The sequence below is a fragment of the Mesoplodon densirostris genome, chromosome 11, assembly GCF_025265405.1.
Source record: "Mesoplodon densirostris isolate mMesDen1 chromosome 11, mMesDen1 primary haplotype, whole genome shotgun sequence".
NCBI classification, from domain to species: Eukaryota; Metazoa; Chordata; class Mammalia; order Artiodactyla; family Ziphiidae; genus Mesoplodon; species Mesoplodon densirostris.
This window is the reverse complement of record NC_082671.1, coordinates 38,120,737-38,137,987: the sequence shown is the minus strand read 5'-3', so window position 1 is coordinate 38,137,987 and position 17,251 is coordinate 38,120,737. Positions and strand designations below refer to the sequence as shown.

At 42.0% G+C, this 17,251-nt stretch overlaps 1 protein-coding gene across 2 annotated transcripts in view; it reads left to right on the top strand.

Moving 5' to 3' along the window:
• Positions 1–17,251, top strand: part of TBC1D30 (TBC1 domain family member 30) — an 82,794-nt gene that overhangs the window by 49,742 nt on the left and 15,801 nt on the right. For both annotated transcript variants that reach the window (XM_060112849.1, XM_060112850.1), the window contains 3 exons: positions 8,610–8,778; positions 11,166–11,334; positions 15,934–16,039. In XM_060112849.1, coding sequence (XP_059968832.1) covers positions 8,610–8,778; positions 11,166–11,334; positions 15,934–16,039 — 444 coding nt within the window. The remainder of the gene's footprint in view (positions 1–8,609; positions 8,779–11,165; positions 11,335–15,933; positions 16,040–17,251) is intronic.

Below are 17,251 nucleotides of genomic sequence, written 5' to 3'. Positions count from 1 at the left end.
ACAAATTAGTTGCTTCAAACAGCCAATGTGTATTACCTCACAGTTTCTTTGAGTCAGGAATCTGGGTGCGGCTTAGCTGGCTCAGAGTCACATCATTGTGGCACTCAAACTCTCGGCTGGGGCTTTAGTCTCATCCGAAGGCTCGATTGAGTAGGGAGAGCATGCACTTTCAAGTTCATTCATGTGGTTGTTGGTAGGATTTCATTCATCACAGATTGTTGGACTGAGAGCCTCAGTTTTTCTGCTGGCTGTTGTTCTTTGCTGTGTGGGCCTCTCCATTGTACAACGTGGTGGCTGGCATCCCTCAGAGTGAACGAGAGAGTAAAAGAGAATGGCAAGTCAGAAGAGATTACATTACAGATCTGTAGCCTAATATCAGAAGTGACATTCCATTATTTTTGTGATGTTTTTCTTTTTTTAACATCTTTATTGGAGTATAATTGCTTTATAGTGGTGTGTTAGTTTCTTCTTTATAACAAAGTGAATCGGCTATACATATACATATATCCCCATATCTCCTCCCTCTTTTGTCTCCTCCCACCCACCATATTTTATTTATTTATGTATTTATTTATGTATTTATTTATTTAGGCTGCTTTGGGTTTTTTTTAACATTTTTATTGGAGTATAATTGCTTTACAATGGTGTGTTATTTTCTGCTTTATAACGAAGTGAGTCAGTTATACATATACATATATCCCCATATCTCTTCCCTTTTGTGTCTCCCTCCCTCCCACCCTTCTAGCTGGTCACAAAGTGTTGAGCTTATCTCCCTGTGCTATGTGACTGCTTCCCACTAGCTAGCTATTTTACATTTGGTAGTGTATATATGTCCATATATACACTACCACTCTCTCACTTTGTCCCAGCATACCCTTCCCTCTCCGCATGTCCTCAAGTCCATTCTCTAGTAGGCCTATGTCTTTATTCCCGTCTTGCCCCTAGGTTCTTCATGACCATTTTTTTTTTTTAGATTCCATATATATGTGTTAGCATATGGTATTTGTTTTTCTCTTTCTGACTTACTTCACTCTGTATGACAGATTCTAGGTCCATCCACCTCACTACAAATAACTCGATTTTGTTTCTTTTTATGTCTGAGTAGTATTCCATTGTATATATGTGCCACATCTTCTTTATCTATTCATCTGTCGATGGACACTTAGGTTGCTTCCAAGTCCTGGCTATTGTAAATAGAGCTGCAATGAACATTGTGGTACATGACTCTTTTTGAATTATGGTTTTCTCAGGGTATATGCCCAGTAATGGGATTGCTGGGTCATATGGTAGTTCTATTTTTTTTTTTTTTAAGGAACCTCCATACTGTTCTCCATAGTGGTTGTATCAATTTACATTCCCACCAACAGTGCAAGAGGGTTCCCTTTTCTCCACACCCTCTCCAGCATTTACTGTTTGTAGATTTTTTGATGATGGCCATTCTGACCGGTGTGAGATGATATCGCATTGTAGTTTTGATTTGCATTTCTCTAATGATTAATGATGTTGAGCATTCTTTCATGTGTTTATCGGCAGTCTGTATATCTTCTTTGGAGAAATGTCTATTTAGGTCTTCTGCCCTATTTTGGATTGGGTTGTTTGTTTTTTTGATATTGAGCTGCATGAGCTGCTTGTAAATTTTGGAGATTAATCCTTTGTCAGTTGCTTCATTTGCAAATATATTCTCTCATTCTGAGGGTTGTCTTTTGATCTTGTTTATGGTTTCGTTTTCTATGCAAAAGCTTTTAAGTCTCATTAGGTCCCATTTATTTATTTTTGTTTTTATTTCCATTTCTCTAGGAGGTGGGTCAAAAAGGATCTTGCTGTGATTTATGTCATAGAGTGTTCTGCCTATGTTTTCCTCTAAGAGTTTGATAGTGTCTGGCCTTATATTTAGGTCTTTAATCCATTTTGAGTTTATTTTTGTGTTTGGTGTTAGGGAGTATTCTAATTTCATTCTTTTACATGTAGCTGTCCAGTTTTCCCAGCACCACTTATTGAAGAGACTGTCTTTTCTCCATTGTATATTCTTGCCTCCTTTATCAAAGATAAGGCGACCATATGTGCGTGGGTTTATCTCTGGGCTTTCTGTCCTGTTCCATTGATCTGTATTTCTGTTTTTGTGCCAGTACCATACTGTCTTGATTACTGTAGCTTTGTAGTATAGTCTGAAGTCCAGGAGCCTGATTCCTCCAGCTCCGTTTTTCTTTCTCAAGATTACTTTGGCTGCTCAGGGTCTTTTGTGTTTCCATGCAAATTGTGAAATTTTTTGTTCTAGTTCTGTGAAAAATGCCATTGGTAGTTTGATAGGGATTGCATTGAATCTGTAGATTGCTTTGGGTAGTATAGTCATTTTCACAATGTTGATTCTTCCAATCCAAGAACACGGTATATCTCTCCATCTATTTGTTTCATCTTTAATTTCTTTCATCAGTGTCTTATAATTTTCTGCATACAGGTCTTTTGTCTCCTTAGGTAGGTTTATTCCTAGGTATTTTTTCTTTTTGTTGCAATGGTAAATTGGAGTGTTTTCTTAATTTCACTTTCAGAATTTTCATCATTAGTGTATAGGAATGCAAGAGATTTCTGTGCATTAATTTTGTATCCTGCTACTTTACCAAATTCTTTGATTAGCTCTAGTAGTTTTCTGGTAGCATCTTTAGGATTCTCTATGTATAGTATCATGTCATCTGCAAACAGTGACAGCTTTACTTCTTCTTTTCTGATTTGGATTCCTTTTATTTCTTTTTCTGCTCTGACTGCTGTGGTAAAACTTCCAAAACTATGTTGAATAATAGTGGTGAGAGTGGGCAACCTTGCCTTGTTCGTGATCTTAGTGGAAATGGTTTCAGTTTTTCACCATTGAGGACATGTTGGCTGTGGGTTTGTCATATATGGCCTTTATTATGTTGAGGTAAGTTCCCCCTATGCCTACTTTCTGCAGGGTGTTTATCATAAATGGGTGTTGAATTTTATCAAAAGCTTTCTCTGCATCTATTGAGATGATCATATGGTTTTTCTCCTTCAATTTGTTAATGTGGTGTATCACATTGATTGATTTGCATATATTGAAGAATCCTTGCATTCCTGGGATAAACCCCACTTGATCATGGTGTATGATCCTTTTAATGTGCTGTTGGATTCTGTTTGCTAGTATTTTGTTGAGGATTTTTGCATCTATGTTCATCAGTGATATTGGTCTGTAGTTTTCTTTTTTTGTGACATCTTTGTCTTGTTTTGGTATCAGGTTGAGGGGGCCTCGCAGAATGAGTTTGGGAGTGTTCCTCCTTGTTCTGTATTTTGGAAGAGTTTGAGAAGGATAGGTGTTAGCTCTTCTCTAATTGTTTGATAGAATTCACCTGTGAAGCCATCTGGTCCTGGGCTTTTGTTTCTTGGAAGATTTTTAATCACAGTTTCAATTTCAGTGCTTGTGATTGGTCTGTTTATATTTTCTCTTTCTTCGTGATTCAGTCTTGGAAGGTTGTGCTTTTCTAAGAATTTGTCCATTTCTTCCAGGTTGTCCATTTTATTGGCATAGAGTTGCTTGTAGTAATCTCTTATGATCCTTTGGATTTCTGCAGTGTCAGTTGTTACTTCTCCTTTTTCATTTCTAATTCTACTGATTTGAGTCTTCTCCCTTTTTTTCTTGATGAGTCTGGCTAATGGTTTATCAATTTTGTTTATCTTCTCAAAGAACCAGCCTTTAGTTTTATTGATCTTTGCTATCGTTTCCTTCATTTCTTTTTCATTTATTTCTGATCTTATCTTTATGATTTCTTTCCTTCTGCTAACTTTGGGGTTTTTTTGTTCTTCTTTCTCTAATTGCTTTAGGTGTAAGGTTAGGTTGTTTATTTGAGATGTTTCTTGTTTTTTAAGGTAGGATTTTATTGCTATAAACTTCCGTCTTAGAACTGCTTTTGCTGCATCCCATAGGTTTTGGGTCGTTGTGTTTTCATTGTCATTTGTTTCTAGGTGTTTTTTGATTTCCTCTTTGATTTCTTCAGTGATCTCTTGGTTATTAAGTAGTGTATTGTTTAGCCTCCATGTGTTTGTATTTTTACAGATTTTTTCCTGTAATTGATATCTAGTCTCATAGCGTTGTGGTCAGAAAAGATGCTTGATACTATTTCGATTTTCTTAAATTTACCAAGGATTGATTTATGACCCAAGATATAATCTCTCCTGGAGAATGTTCCATGAGCACTTGAGAAGAAAGTGTATTCTGTTGTGTTTAGATGGAATGTCCTATAAATATCTATTAAGTCTATCTTGTTTAATGTATCATTTAAAGCTTGTGTTTCCTTATTTATTTTCATTTTGGATGATCTGTCCATTGGTGAAAGTGGGGTGTTAAAGTCCCCTACTATGATTGTGTTACTGTTGATTTCCCCTTTTATGGCTGTTAGTATATGTTTTATTTATTAGAAGCCAGTCACTAAGTCCAGCTCGTATTCAAGGGGAAGGGCATATACAAGGGTGTGACTACCAGGAGGTGTAGTTCCTGAGACCTCACGCTGTAAACTGCCTTATTTGTTATGCTTAATTCTGGTTGGATCTTGTTAATAGGTTGCTTTCACATCTGGAGCAAGGTATGAATGAGGTAGGCTGAGGGTGAATGTCTGTGATGGAAGGTGTTTGCGTGGAGAAAGGTTATGGAAGTGAATTATGTTTCTTATCTTTTAATCTTTGATGTCTAGGGCCTTTTTTAGTAAAAATATTCTGGAAACACTTTGAGATGGGTTGCTAGCAAGTTAAACTTATAGGTCTGAATGTGACTCAGTGAGTCATCACAAATAGTCTTTATGAGAAATGAAGCATTTCAGATGTAGAGGATGGCCGCTGCCTTATTTGCTTGGCGTAGTATGGGGTTGCTTACGCATATTTGAACCCTGAAGCTGTTTTTGACTGCAATGTTGTGTGATGGATAGGATGAATACTTAGTCTTTGTATTCAAGATCCCCCCCTCCCAATTCTGTGTTTGATTGTGGCAAATAACTTAGTGATATTCTTAATCACTCACTAAATGTCATACGGAAAAAGAAACACATTTTCCTCTTGGTTTTATACACATCGTGGTGGAATTAATTATAAATCCAGCATGACATTATCTAAATCTGTATTCACCCTCTCGATTTTTCCATTCATGTATTTAAGGAAACAGCTTTGAAGGTACTTGTTCATCAAATAGGCAGGGGTGAAGGGGAGGAGGTAGTGACAAATCAAATACGTGAGTTTAAAACTTTTTTTTTTTTTTTTTTTTTTTTGTGGTACGCGGGCCTCTCACTGCTGTGGCCTCTCCCGATGCGGAGCACAGTCTCCAGACGTACAGCCTCAGCGGCCATGGCTCACGGGCCCAGCCGCTCTGCGGCATGTGGGATCTTCCCAGACCGGGGCACGAACCCGTGTCCCCTGCATCTGCAGGCGGACTCTCAACCACTGCGCCACCAGGGAAGCCCTTATTGTTGAGTTTGAAGAATTGTTGTACATTTTGGCTGACAGTCCTTTTTTCAGATCTGTCTTTTCAAATATTTTCTCCCAGTCTGTGGCTTTTCTTCTAATCCTCTTGGCAGTGTCTTTCACAGAGCAGAAGGTTTAAATTTTAATGAAGTCTAGCCTACCAAATATTTTTTCTTTCATGGATTGTGCCTTTGGTATTGTATCTAAAAAGTCATTTAAAAGTCATACTCAAGGTCATCTAGGCTCTGTTATCTCCTAGGAGTTTTTATGGTTTGCGTTTTAGATCATAGGTCTATGATCCCTTTTGAGTTACTTTTTGTGCAGAGTGTAGGGTTGTTCCAACGCCATTTGTTGAAGAGACTGTCTGTTCTATTGCCATTATGTATCCTATTTTTTTTAAAGATCTAATGTTTGGTCTTTGGAATACAGTAGTAGGTGAAGTAACATAGCTGACACAGTACATAGCTGGCTCTTATGTCTTATGTCAGATTTTGAGATGTGTTTGGACAGAGAATTTCATTGTGTCAAAAGAATTACTGTGATAATCGGAATTCTTTTTCTTGTTTTCATGTAATTTTGAGGGATTGTAATTACTTCATAAATACTTATAAATTCATTTAAAAATCTTTCTTGGTATTATATAGCTTATTCTAGATGAAAAGTGCAGTAATAGACTGTTACCTTTAAATTTTGCCTTCAGATCCCATAAATCTTCTCCTTACCTGTAGAGTGCGAGGTCCCTGACAGTGCCCTCTGCTCTGCTGACAATCTGCTCTCCCCTCTGCTGGCCTGTGTGAGGGCTTCCTCCCTCCACAGGGAGGGACTGCTTTTACTGCTAAACTCCTATTTCCAGGGTGATGCTGCATTTACCTGGTAAATTCTGACCCTGTGTCAGAAGGCTAAGGCGGTTCCCTGGGCCTGTTCACTCCTATAGTAAAAGCCGTGGGGGGCCTTCTTGAGAGTATGTCCGCAGTCTTACTGACTTAGTCAAAACTATGACCCTAGGGCTTCCCTGGTGGCACAGTGGTTAAGAATCCGCCTGACAATGCAGGGGACACGGGTTTGAGCCCTGGTCTGGGAGGATCCCACATGCCACAGAGCAACTAAGCCTGTGAGCCACAACTACTGAGCCTGTGTACCACAACTACTGAAACCCGTGCACCTAGAGCCCATGCTCTGCAACAAGAGAAGCCACTGCAATGAGAAGCCTGCGCATCGCAATGAACAGTAGCCCTTGCTTGCTGCAACTAGAGAAAGCCTGCGTGCAGCAACGAAGACCCAACACAGCCAAAAATAAATAAATAAATTTATAAAAAACAAAACAAAACAACTATGACCCTAAAAGTAGAAGTTATAAGCCAAGGATGAGGGGGAAATGGGCCCTTGGCAGGTCTGGGAGATAATTTTTTTTTTTGGAAAATAGTGTTTTGTGATATGCTGAAAATCAAAATATGAGACAGCTACTTCTCCACCAACGTATAGGACCCACTATGATTTTGTTCTTTTATTTTTTAAATTAATTTATTTATTTTTGGCTGCATTGGGTCTTTGTTGCTGCGCGCGGGCTTTCTCTAGTTGTGGCGAGCGGGGGCTACTCCTTGTTGTGGTGCGCAGGCTTCTCATTGCAGTGGCTTCTCTTGTGGTGGAGCACGGGCTCTAGGTGGCGGGCTTCAGCAGTTGTGGCTCGTGAGCTCTAGAGCACAGGCTCAGTAGTTGTGGTGCATGGGCTTAGTCGCTCCGCGTCATGTGGGATCTTACCGTACCAGGGCTTGAACCTGTGTCCCCTGCATTGGCAGGCGGATTCTTAATCACTGCACCACCAGGGAAGTCCTATGATTTTGCTCTTAATTTTGCTTTTTCTGTGCTCTAGGGAAAGAGAAGGTCTTCTAAGGAGGAGGGCATAAACAGAGCATGCAAGCTGACATATAGAACTCATGTGTGTTTTGCTGGGTCATTCTGGTGGTTCTTGACATCTTAGAAAAGATATAGAAAAATCAGATAGAAAAGTCAGAATGAAAATAGTAATTTGAAGAGCATGAGACAATCTCATGAAAGAAATCCCAATTTAAAAGTACCATTTGCTTAAACAACACCTTGTTGCACTCTCCCAGGAGGGGAAGTGGACAAAAAGCCGACATCAGTTGTCCGAATAACCCAGGTTGATGGTCAGTGAATCTTGAGACGGGCTGCAGTTGTGATGTTTCATGACAGGCCAGCTCTTGGTTTTCAGGTTAAGGTTGTAACACTGTGCTGCTATCAGGGAGCCGACATTGAGATTCCTGCCTGCTGCTGAGAAAGCATGTGCTCCGTGGCTTCTCAGAGGGAGGCTGAGGGGTGTATTTATCATCACAGCTACTTATAGGATGAACTCAGGTCTAGCGGCCCAGCTAGAAATTTTAGACATTGGCAGATGTGGGGTCTGAGGTACTTAGAAAATTATGCCGCCCTCTCCTTACCCAGGGGGAGAGGAGCCTTGAAAATCCAGAGCATTTGGTTCTGACATATGTAAAGGACAGTGTGCTTTGGCTAACTGCATTTTATCTGTTTGAATATGTTCGATTTAGGATATGTTAATATACTGGTTTTTATGAAGCCATCTTTTTTTTTTTTTTTTTTTTTTTTTCTTTTTTTGCGGTATGCGGGCCTCTCACTGTTGTGGCCTCTCCCGTTGCGGAGCACAGGCTCCGGACGCGCAGGCCCAGCGGCCATGGCTCACGGGCCCAGCTGCTCCGCGGCATATGGGATCCTCCCAGACCGGGGCACGAACCCGTATCCCCTGCATCGGCAGGTGGACTCTCAACCACTGCGCCACCAGGGAGGCCCGAAGCCATCTTTTTTTAAAAATAGATTTATTTTGTTTATTTATTTGTTTGTTTTTTTTTGGCTGCATTGGGTCTTCATTGCTGCATGCAGGCTTTCTCTAGTTGTGGCTAGCAGGGGCTACTCTTTGTTGTGGTGCACGGGCTTCTCAATGCGATGGCTTCTTTTGTTGCGGAGCATAGGCTCTAGGCGCACAGGCTTCAGTAGTTGTGGCACGTGGGCTTCAGTAGCTGTGGCTCACAGGCTCTAGAGCGCAGGCTCAGTTTTTGTGGCGCACGGGCTTGGTTGCCCCGCGGCCTGTATGAAGCAATCTTATTCTTTATCTTTTTCTTCAGATTATGATTTACCTTATTGACAAGGTACTTCCTGAAAGCTATTTTGTCAACAATCTCCGGGCACTGTCTGTGGATATGGCCGTCTTCCGAGACCTCTTGAGACTGAAGCTCCCTGAATTATCTCAGCACCTGGATACTCTTCAGAAAACTGCAAACAAGGAAAGTGGAGGTAGTGATGATTCAATGCTATTTTACCTTTGAAAATAGTTTACTTCTCTGGTTCCACTGTACATAAGAGCCTAAACCTTGAATGGAAATATGTGTTTTCAGATATTTCTATTGGTGAGAGTTTAGTGCAATGGAATAGATTTCTAGAGAACAAAAACAAAACTAAAAACAAAACCAAGAACAAAAAACAGAAGGCCGAATGTTGAACTTCTAACTGGTTATGGTTAGGAACTCAGACAAGAACCTAATAGTTCACCAGTGCCAGATTACCCAGTATATATTGTACTCTAGGTAAAGAAGGGTATCCGTGTCTTGCCATCTAGTTAAACTGCTTTAAGTTGGCACCAGAACTATAGGAGTTCTGTAAAACTGAGCTACAGGTACAACTTAGCACAGACTGTGGTTTTGCCTCAACCATTGATGTTATGGAGAGTGGAATATGTATTTTCATAAAGTTGTAGGAGATAAAAGCAGTCCTTTGGACTGAGCTCTTTTTATTCATTCATGCGAAGGGTATTTAGATTTACTTGAGGTGAATGGGCCTGTTCTTGCTGGAGAAGGGCTCTTCTGGACCTCTGTTTAGAACCTGAGCCCTGCAGGAATGGACTGGGCTGAGTGGGGTGGTGATGGAGATAGCTCTGCAAGCAGCTCTGAGTCTCCTCCATCTAGCCGGCTTCGTCCAGCTTCCCAAGTACCTGAGCTCGTAGCTCTCATTAGACCCACTGCTTGCACTTCCCTGGCTGTGCTCAGGATACCAGAAATAGAATAGTCAGAAGTTTGCTATGTTTCCTTTAGATGGTTGCCAGTTCCTGATCCATGCATTTAAATCTGGGAAAATACGAAAGGATTTTGAGGACCCTATCTACGATTAAAATACACTGGTGGGCTTCCCTGGTGGCGCAGTGGTTGAGAGTCCTCCTGCCGATGCAGGGGACACGGGTTCGTGCCCCGGTCCGGGAAGATCCCACATGCCGCGGAGCAGCTGGACCTGTAAGCCATGGCCGCTGAGCCTGTGCGTCCGGAGCCTGCGCTCCGCAGCGGGAGAGGCCACAATGATGAGAGGCCCGCGTACCACGAAAAAAACAAACAAACAAACAAATAAAATACACTGGAAATTTTAGTGACACCTGAACATCTCTAAGCATTTTCTTCTAAGTCGTTTGAGCAATCTTACTTAATTTGGCTGTGCAGTATACTTGTGAACCGATGGGGATTTCATAAAGCTTCCAGAGAGACCAAACTTTTCTGTCCCGGAGTCAGACACACTTTTACTGGGCTCCACGTTTCCCCCAAATGCCCTGTACTTGCTTAAGTGGTGACCTCAGATTCTAGTCTCTGAACAAAGATTTTCCTTTGTTCATAGGTAAGAAGCAAGAAAATGAGTGCAGGAGAACAGATCTTGTTTTGCTTGTACTTGGGTAAATGCACCTTCTGACTGTAATTTGGAGGGAGGATTAGTCCAAATATCTAAATTTTTATATTTCATTAAAATACACGCTTATGTGATCACAGGAAGTTGGAGGGGACTCTTTTTTTAGTAAATCCAGAAACTTCAAAGTGAGCTGGATCCTGGGTCTTTAAAACTGGGTATAGTTTAGTTAAAAATATTGTAAAATTTCACTTTGCTTGATCTCTGAGTATTTTGGGATTTTCCAGCTTTATTTCTGTTACTGATTTCTGGTTTAATTCCATTGTGGTCTGAGAACTATGTATAAATTACGAAGTAGACAAGTAACTGCTAATGAGCAATTTTCTTTTTATTGGCAGCATTTGAATAAAGGTAGGCTTTAGGAGGTTTTGAAAATCAGCTTTTACTTTTGAGAGGTTAAAATCCTTTCTTTTTATCCTGTTTTCGGTGAGGAAAACATCCTCCTTAATATTCAGCACCCACAATAGGTAGAGCCAAATTAAATTTTAGGTTAAGATTTCTGAAATATCACAAAGTATCTGTGAAGTTCATATTATTGAGATTTTTATTAAACACACCTATGTTCTTCCAAAAAAAAAAAAAAAAAAGGAAGGACAAAAGGAGGAAGAAACCAGAATTTAGAGATATAAAGAAATAAGTCAGGGCTTCCCTGGTGGCGCAGTGGTTGGGAGTCCGCCTGCCGATGCAGGGGACGCGGGTTCGTGCCCTGGTCCGGGAGGATCCCACGTGCCACGGAGCGGCTGGGCCTGTGCGTCCGGAGCCTGTGCTCCGCAACGGGAGAGGCCACAACAATGAGAGGCCCACGTACTGCAAAAAAAAAAAAAAAAAAGAAAGAAAAAAAAAAAGAAATCAGTCAGGAAATAACATTTTTGGGTGGACATGGGAGACTGAAAGAGGGTATTTTTATATCTTACAAGTTGTTGATTCTGGAGAGATGTAGAGTGTTTGTTTTATTTCAGGTGGATATGAGCCCCCACTTACAAATGTCTTCACGATGCAGTGGTTTCTGACTCTCTTCGCTACGTGCCTCCCTAACCATACGGTTTTAAAGATTTGGGATTCAGTCTTCTTTGAAGGTTCGGAAATCATCCTAAGGGTGTCGCTGGCTATCTGGGCAAAACTGGGAGAGTAAGTGATTTCCCACTGCTGTTCTTTTCTGTGGTGTTGAGGGCCTTACACCATTTTTGTGCTCTAACAAAGGATTGGTATTTAGGTTTGAGGAGGAGAGAAAGTTGTGAACTCGGTGTAATTGCTTCTGCCTTCTGAACTCAGCTGGCTCTTCTGTGAATGTTGGGGGCAGAGAGAATCCATTTTACTGAAGGAGCCAAGCTGTTGCAGGCCTGTAGGTCTCCTCCTCCTCAGTGCTGGTGTCCTGCCTGGTCCGAGCTGTCGGCATCTTTCCTGACACTGGTTGGGGAGAGGGAAAGGGAGGTAGGTGGAAGAGGAACAGGCAGATCTGGAGAGGACTGGGTGGGTTTGTTGGTTAAGACTGCAATTTGGCTTATGTTTGAATCTTTATAATTTATTTTGTGAGCTGTGATAAAATGAAATGAGATAATATGTATAAGGGTATCTAGCATGGTGCTTGGTATCTAGTCAACAGTAGAACTTATTTCATTTCATCAAGAGTTAATTCTAGGGACTTCCCTGGTGGCGCAGTGGTTGAGAGTCCGCCTGCCAATGTCCGTCTGCCGATGCAGGGGACATGGGTTCATGCCCTGGTCCGGGAAGATCCCACGTGCCACGGAGCGGCTGGGCCTGTGAGCCATGGCTGCTGGGCCTGCGCGTCCGGAGCCTGTGCTCCGCGTCCGGAGAGGCCCAGCAGTGGGAGTCCTGCATACCGCAAAAAAAAAAAAAAAGAGTTAATTCTATGTTGAAATCTATTACTACTAAACAGATTTTACTTACATTCTTGTCTAGTAGCAGAGCTGGAAAAACTAGGGTATTTTCACCTATCTCTAATATATTATGACTATTACATTAAAATTCGGCCTTTGGGGTAATGGAAGAGACGTCAGGATGAAGTTGTAGTTAACTGAAGATGCAGAGGATTTCTAAAAACATCTTTATTGGAGTATAATTGCTTCACAATGCTGTGCTAGCTTCTGTTGTACAACAAAGTGAATCAGCCACATGCATACATATATCCCCATATCCCCTCCCTCTTGAGCCTCCCTCCCACCCTCCCTATCCCACCCCTCTAGGTGGTCACAGAGCACCGAGCTGATCTCCCTGGGCTATGCTGCTGCTTCCCACTAGCTGTCTATTTTACATTTGGTAGTGTATATATGTCCATGCTACTCTCAGTTTGTCCCAGCTTCCCCCTCCCCCCACCATGTCCTCAAGTCCATTCTCTATGTCTATGTCTTTATTCCTGCCCTGCCCCTAGGTTCATCAGTACCATTATTTTTTAAGTTTCCATATATATGCGTTAGCATACGATATTTGTCTTTCTCTTTCTGACTTACTTCACTCTGTATGACAGACTCTAGGTCCGTCCACCTCACTACAAATAACTCAATTTCATTTCTTTTTATGGCTGAGTAATATTCCATTGTATATATGTGCCACTTGAAGATGCAGAGAAGTTTTTAATGTTTCTTTCCTAGAGCTGTAAATGACTTGAGTGGGTACCCATAGATGACACGGATCAAAAACTTTTTCAGTAGCCTTTTTATCTAAGACAAGTTGTTTCCTCAGAGACTTGCAGTATTTTTTACTTTTTGTAAGAAAGATCCACTGACTCTCAATTCAGGGATTAAAAAAAATCATTGTTGTGTGGAAGTATTTTTAAATATCATATAGCTATCTCCTTTGCCTTTGTTTTATTGTACATAGCTTTTCAGCTAGGCAAATAAATTCATCTGTGTGGGGTTTTTTGTGCTATTTACTTATCTGATTACTTTCTTCCGATGTCTACCTCTTTCTGCAGTCACATATTTCCCACCCACTCTACACCTCGTAAACTCTTTGAGCTTTGATAATTTCTCTATCAAACACTATCACACTCTAACTGGTATGATAGTTACTGAGTAATTAGCTTATGGGATTAAAATGCTAAAGCACTTTACTGTATGCTGCGTCAGTTATGGTCCCCTTTTTGTTAGTTCTTAATTATGGGGCAGGAGGAAAAGAGGTGGTTCTCATTTTTATTCTCATCTATCCATTACCTGTAGGATCAGAATTTATTCATATGGTCATCCCAAGGATGGCACACTGTTGAAATAATAATAGCTACACTTAAAATCCAATATTCATGGAGTGCTTGCAGTGGACAGGCATGGTTCTAAGCACTCTAGATGTAAAATTAACTCATTTAGTCCTCACCATCATCCTATGAGGTAGGTACTGTTATCATCCCCATTTTATAGATGTGGGCACTGAGGCACAGAGAAGTTAAGTAAATTGCCCCAAATCACCGAGTTAGTAAGTGGAAAGGCCTGATTTTGAACCTAGGTACCTTGGCTCTATAATCTGTGCTTTTAATAATGTGAATCTATTGCTTATAAATGGCTCCTGTTTATGAAGTTCAGGGATCTATGAATCAGACTGGTAGAATTTTAAATGTTTCATAGTCTTTGCTTATTATAATTATACATGTTTTGAGCGTGCAGCTTGTTAAACAAAAGGAAAGGCAACCAACATGTATACAACATCAAGTACCTGCCGTGCCGTCATTGTGTTTGGAAGTTTACACACATCATCTCATTCGATTATCCCCACAACCCTGTGAAGTAGGTAGGATTATTCTCCCTGCCTGTTCAAGTGAGAAAACTACCCCAGGAAGGCTAATTAACTAGTTCATTGTCCCACAGCTAATGAGTAGTGGTGCTGGGACTTAATCCTGGATCTTTCTGACTGTAATCAGTCAGACTCCAGGGCCTGTAATCTTGTCCACAAATTTTCCATTGGAAAAATCGTAAACAGTATGCAGGTGATCTCCAGCTTACGTGTACCTGAGTAACATATGTGCCTTGTGTGTGGTTATCCATGGGACCTTTCCCATCATCCTGCTTCTGCAATGTGAAATTTCCTCCTTGCTCATACCAGCGGTACTTTTGGAATGTGTAAGCCGTAGACCATCTACTTAGCCCCACTGGCATCTCTTTCACATGTCCTTTCTTTTCTGATCTGACTGCCTTGATTCCCTCCCTCGTTGCCTCATGCCTGGCACTGTCCTCCCTGGCCTCCCCATCGTACCCCGAACTCGCCATGCCACCTCCCCGGCAACCTTGCCAAGGGCATGTCTGTTCCCACACTCCATATTAAAGGCCTTTCAGTAACTCTTGTCCTGAGGGGGCTCAGCAGGCAGGGGAGGCCATTGCGATCTGCTCTCTGCACCTCTCTGCCCTCATCTCTCCCTGGCGCCCCCAGCTGTGCAGCCGCTCCCATGCTGGTGGTGGGGACCTACATGCATTTCCCCCAGTAGTGCCTTCTGTCTCCTGTATCCACATCTTTGGGATGCTTTTTCCACCTTGTCAACCTGCAGAACATTTTTCAAAACTCATCTTAGGCATTACTTCTCTTCCTCACTCTCCTGCCACTCACAGGATAAACTTAACCACTTTATTTATGCCCACATGCTACTCGGTATTTTTCATTAACACATCAGCCATTTATTTCATTTATTTATTTACATGATTGTGGCAGTGGGATTTGAATAGCACTCCAGAGCATGGAATTTTCCCATCATCATATTGTTTTTGGATGGCTCTACGGAAATCCCCTAACCTTAGTGTATGCCAAAGAGCATGTCTTATGATTGGTGGGCAAATAGAGTTATCCTGCGATACAAAGACTGTCATAATAGATAAAACAAATACACAGGTCTCTTTGCTTTGGGTTATTCCTTCCCCCTCTAGAAGAAGGATTAAAGTCTCACCTGTCTCACAGGATGGGAGGTGACAGATTCTTTTTTTTTTTTTTTTTTTTTTGTGGTATGCGGGCCTCTCACTGTTGTGGCCTCTCCCATTGCGGAGCAAGGCTCCGGACGCGCAGGCTCAGCGGCCATGGCTCACGGGCCCAGCCACTCCGCGGCATATGGGATCTTCCCGGACCGGGGCACGAACCCGTGTCCCCTGCATTGGCAGGCGGACTCTCAACCACTGCGCCACCAGGGAAGCCCTGACAGATTCTTTATTTACATGTCTAACCAAACACAAGAAACAGGATGTAATTTCCAACTAGCATCAGTGTCCTGAGAAGGGCTGAAAAGACTACCTGTGAAAATATCCTGTGGACTGATGAAATATGCAGATAAAGTTTTTGTATATTTCATCTTTCACTTCTCCTGTGGTTTGGTTTCAGTCTGTCAATGCCACTGCAGTTTGCAGATCCAGAGAAACAGATTCCCTCTAGGGAACAATTGTACTTGGGCACCCAATTTCCTGGTTATAATTTCTGATCAGTGATGGGTATTCTGATGTGTAGAATGTGTCACATGGAAACAATAAAGATGCCACAGGTGGGGCTGTGAGTTAGGGGAGCAGCATAGCAAAGATGGGAACTCATCCTAGAATAAGTACCTTTACATCGCCCTTCGAATTTTTTTAAATCTTTTCTCTGCCTAAAACAGGCTGTCCTGTGAGTGTATCATAGGATTTTGATTTTTGTTGGTTGCTAACTTGGTCGATTTGATGGCAAGAGAAAACATGTCTTCTTGTGCCTGCAGCATGTACCTGATAGCATGGGTGTCCTAAACAGTTCCTTTTTCTGTCCTTTATCTAGGCAGATAGAATGTTGTGAAACAGCAGATGAATTCTATAGCACCATGGGGCGCCTTACCCAGGAGATGCTGGAGAATGATCTTCTGGAAAGCCATGAACTCATGCAGGTGAGTGGGCAGTGCCACCTCCCTTGGCTCGGGGGACCCTGGTACCATGGGAACAAGCAGTGCCAGAGCAGCGGTCTTGGGAAATGTATTTGCCCAGCCCTCAGATGTAGTTTTTCAAATGACCAAGAGTCTATATATAATTTGTTAAGAATCTAACTGTGTCACAAGAGGAAGGAGGAAATGGATATTTGTTACGGCTTTCGTTCCAACTGTGTTGCTTAAAAATCATAACGTGCAATACAAAAACAAACCAAAAAACCACCAGAACACCTCCTCCCTCGCCCCTCAAATCACCAGGTATTTGTTCTGAATCTGATTCTTAGCTGTAAAGGGAGACTTGTGGGGAGAAATAAGTATTTCTGGGAAGGGATTATTGAGGATAAAAAGGAGATTATTCTAATCAGCATTTTGGTTTATTTGTTTTGCCCACATTTGCGACTCATGTTATTACATATGAATCATAAATTTCAAAATGGAAGACTTGAAGGGTTTTGTCATTTTTCTGGTATGTTGCTGTATCTCAAGATTACATTCGCCAAATCATTAAAATTGGCAGTGAGTATAGAAGAGAGCGGATTTGTTAACATGCTCTCATTCGGCTCTATAACATGAGTTTTCTGCAGTCTCCTCCCGCTTTTTTTTTTTTTTTTTTTTTTTTGCGGTGCACATGCCTCTCACTTTTGTGGCCTCTCCCGTTGCAGAGCACAGGCTCTGGATGCACAGGCTCAGCGGCCATGGCTCACGGGCCCAGCCGCTCCACGGCATGTGGGATCTTCCCGGACCAGGGCACGAACCCGCGTCCCCTGCATCGGCAGGCGGACTCTTAACCACTGCGCCACCAGGGAAGCCCTGGTTTTACCTTTAAAGATGGATAGGAGTAGGTCGGGCTGTGTGTGTGTGTGTATGTCTGTGTGTGTGTGTGCATGGGTGCATGCACGTGTGGGGTGTGTGGGTGTATATGTTTGAGGCAGTGGTGCAGAGCGGAGAGGCAGTTCATGGCTGAGGGAACAGCATGAGCCATGGCATTGGCAATGAAAACCTTTATGGTGTGGGAAGGAAGCTACAGGGGTTTGGTATACAGGGATGGCTCGTGGGAGACCACAACCCATGGTAAGGAGTGTGGACTTGATCCTGAAGGTCAATGGTTGTGAGGTTGTGCTTGCTGGAGTTCTTGGGCCTCTGTGGGACCTTTGGAAAGGGAAGAAGAAGAGC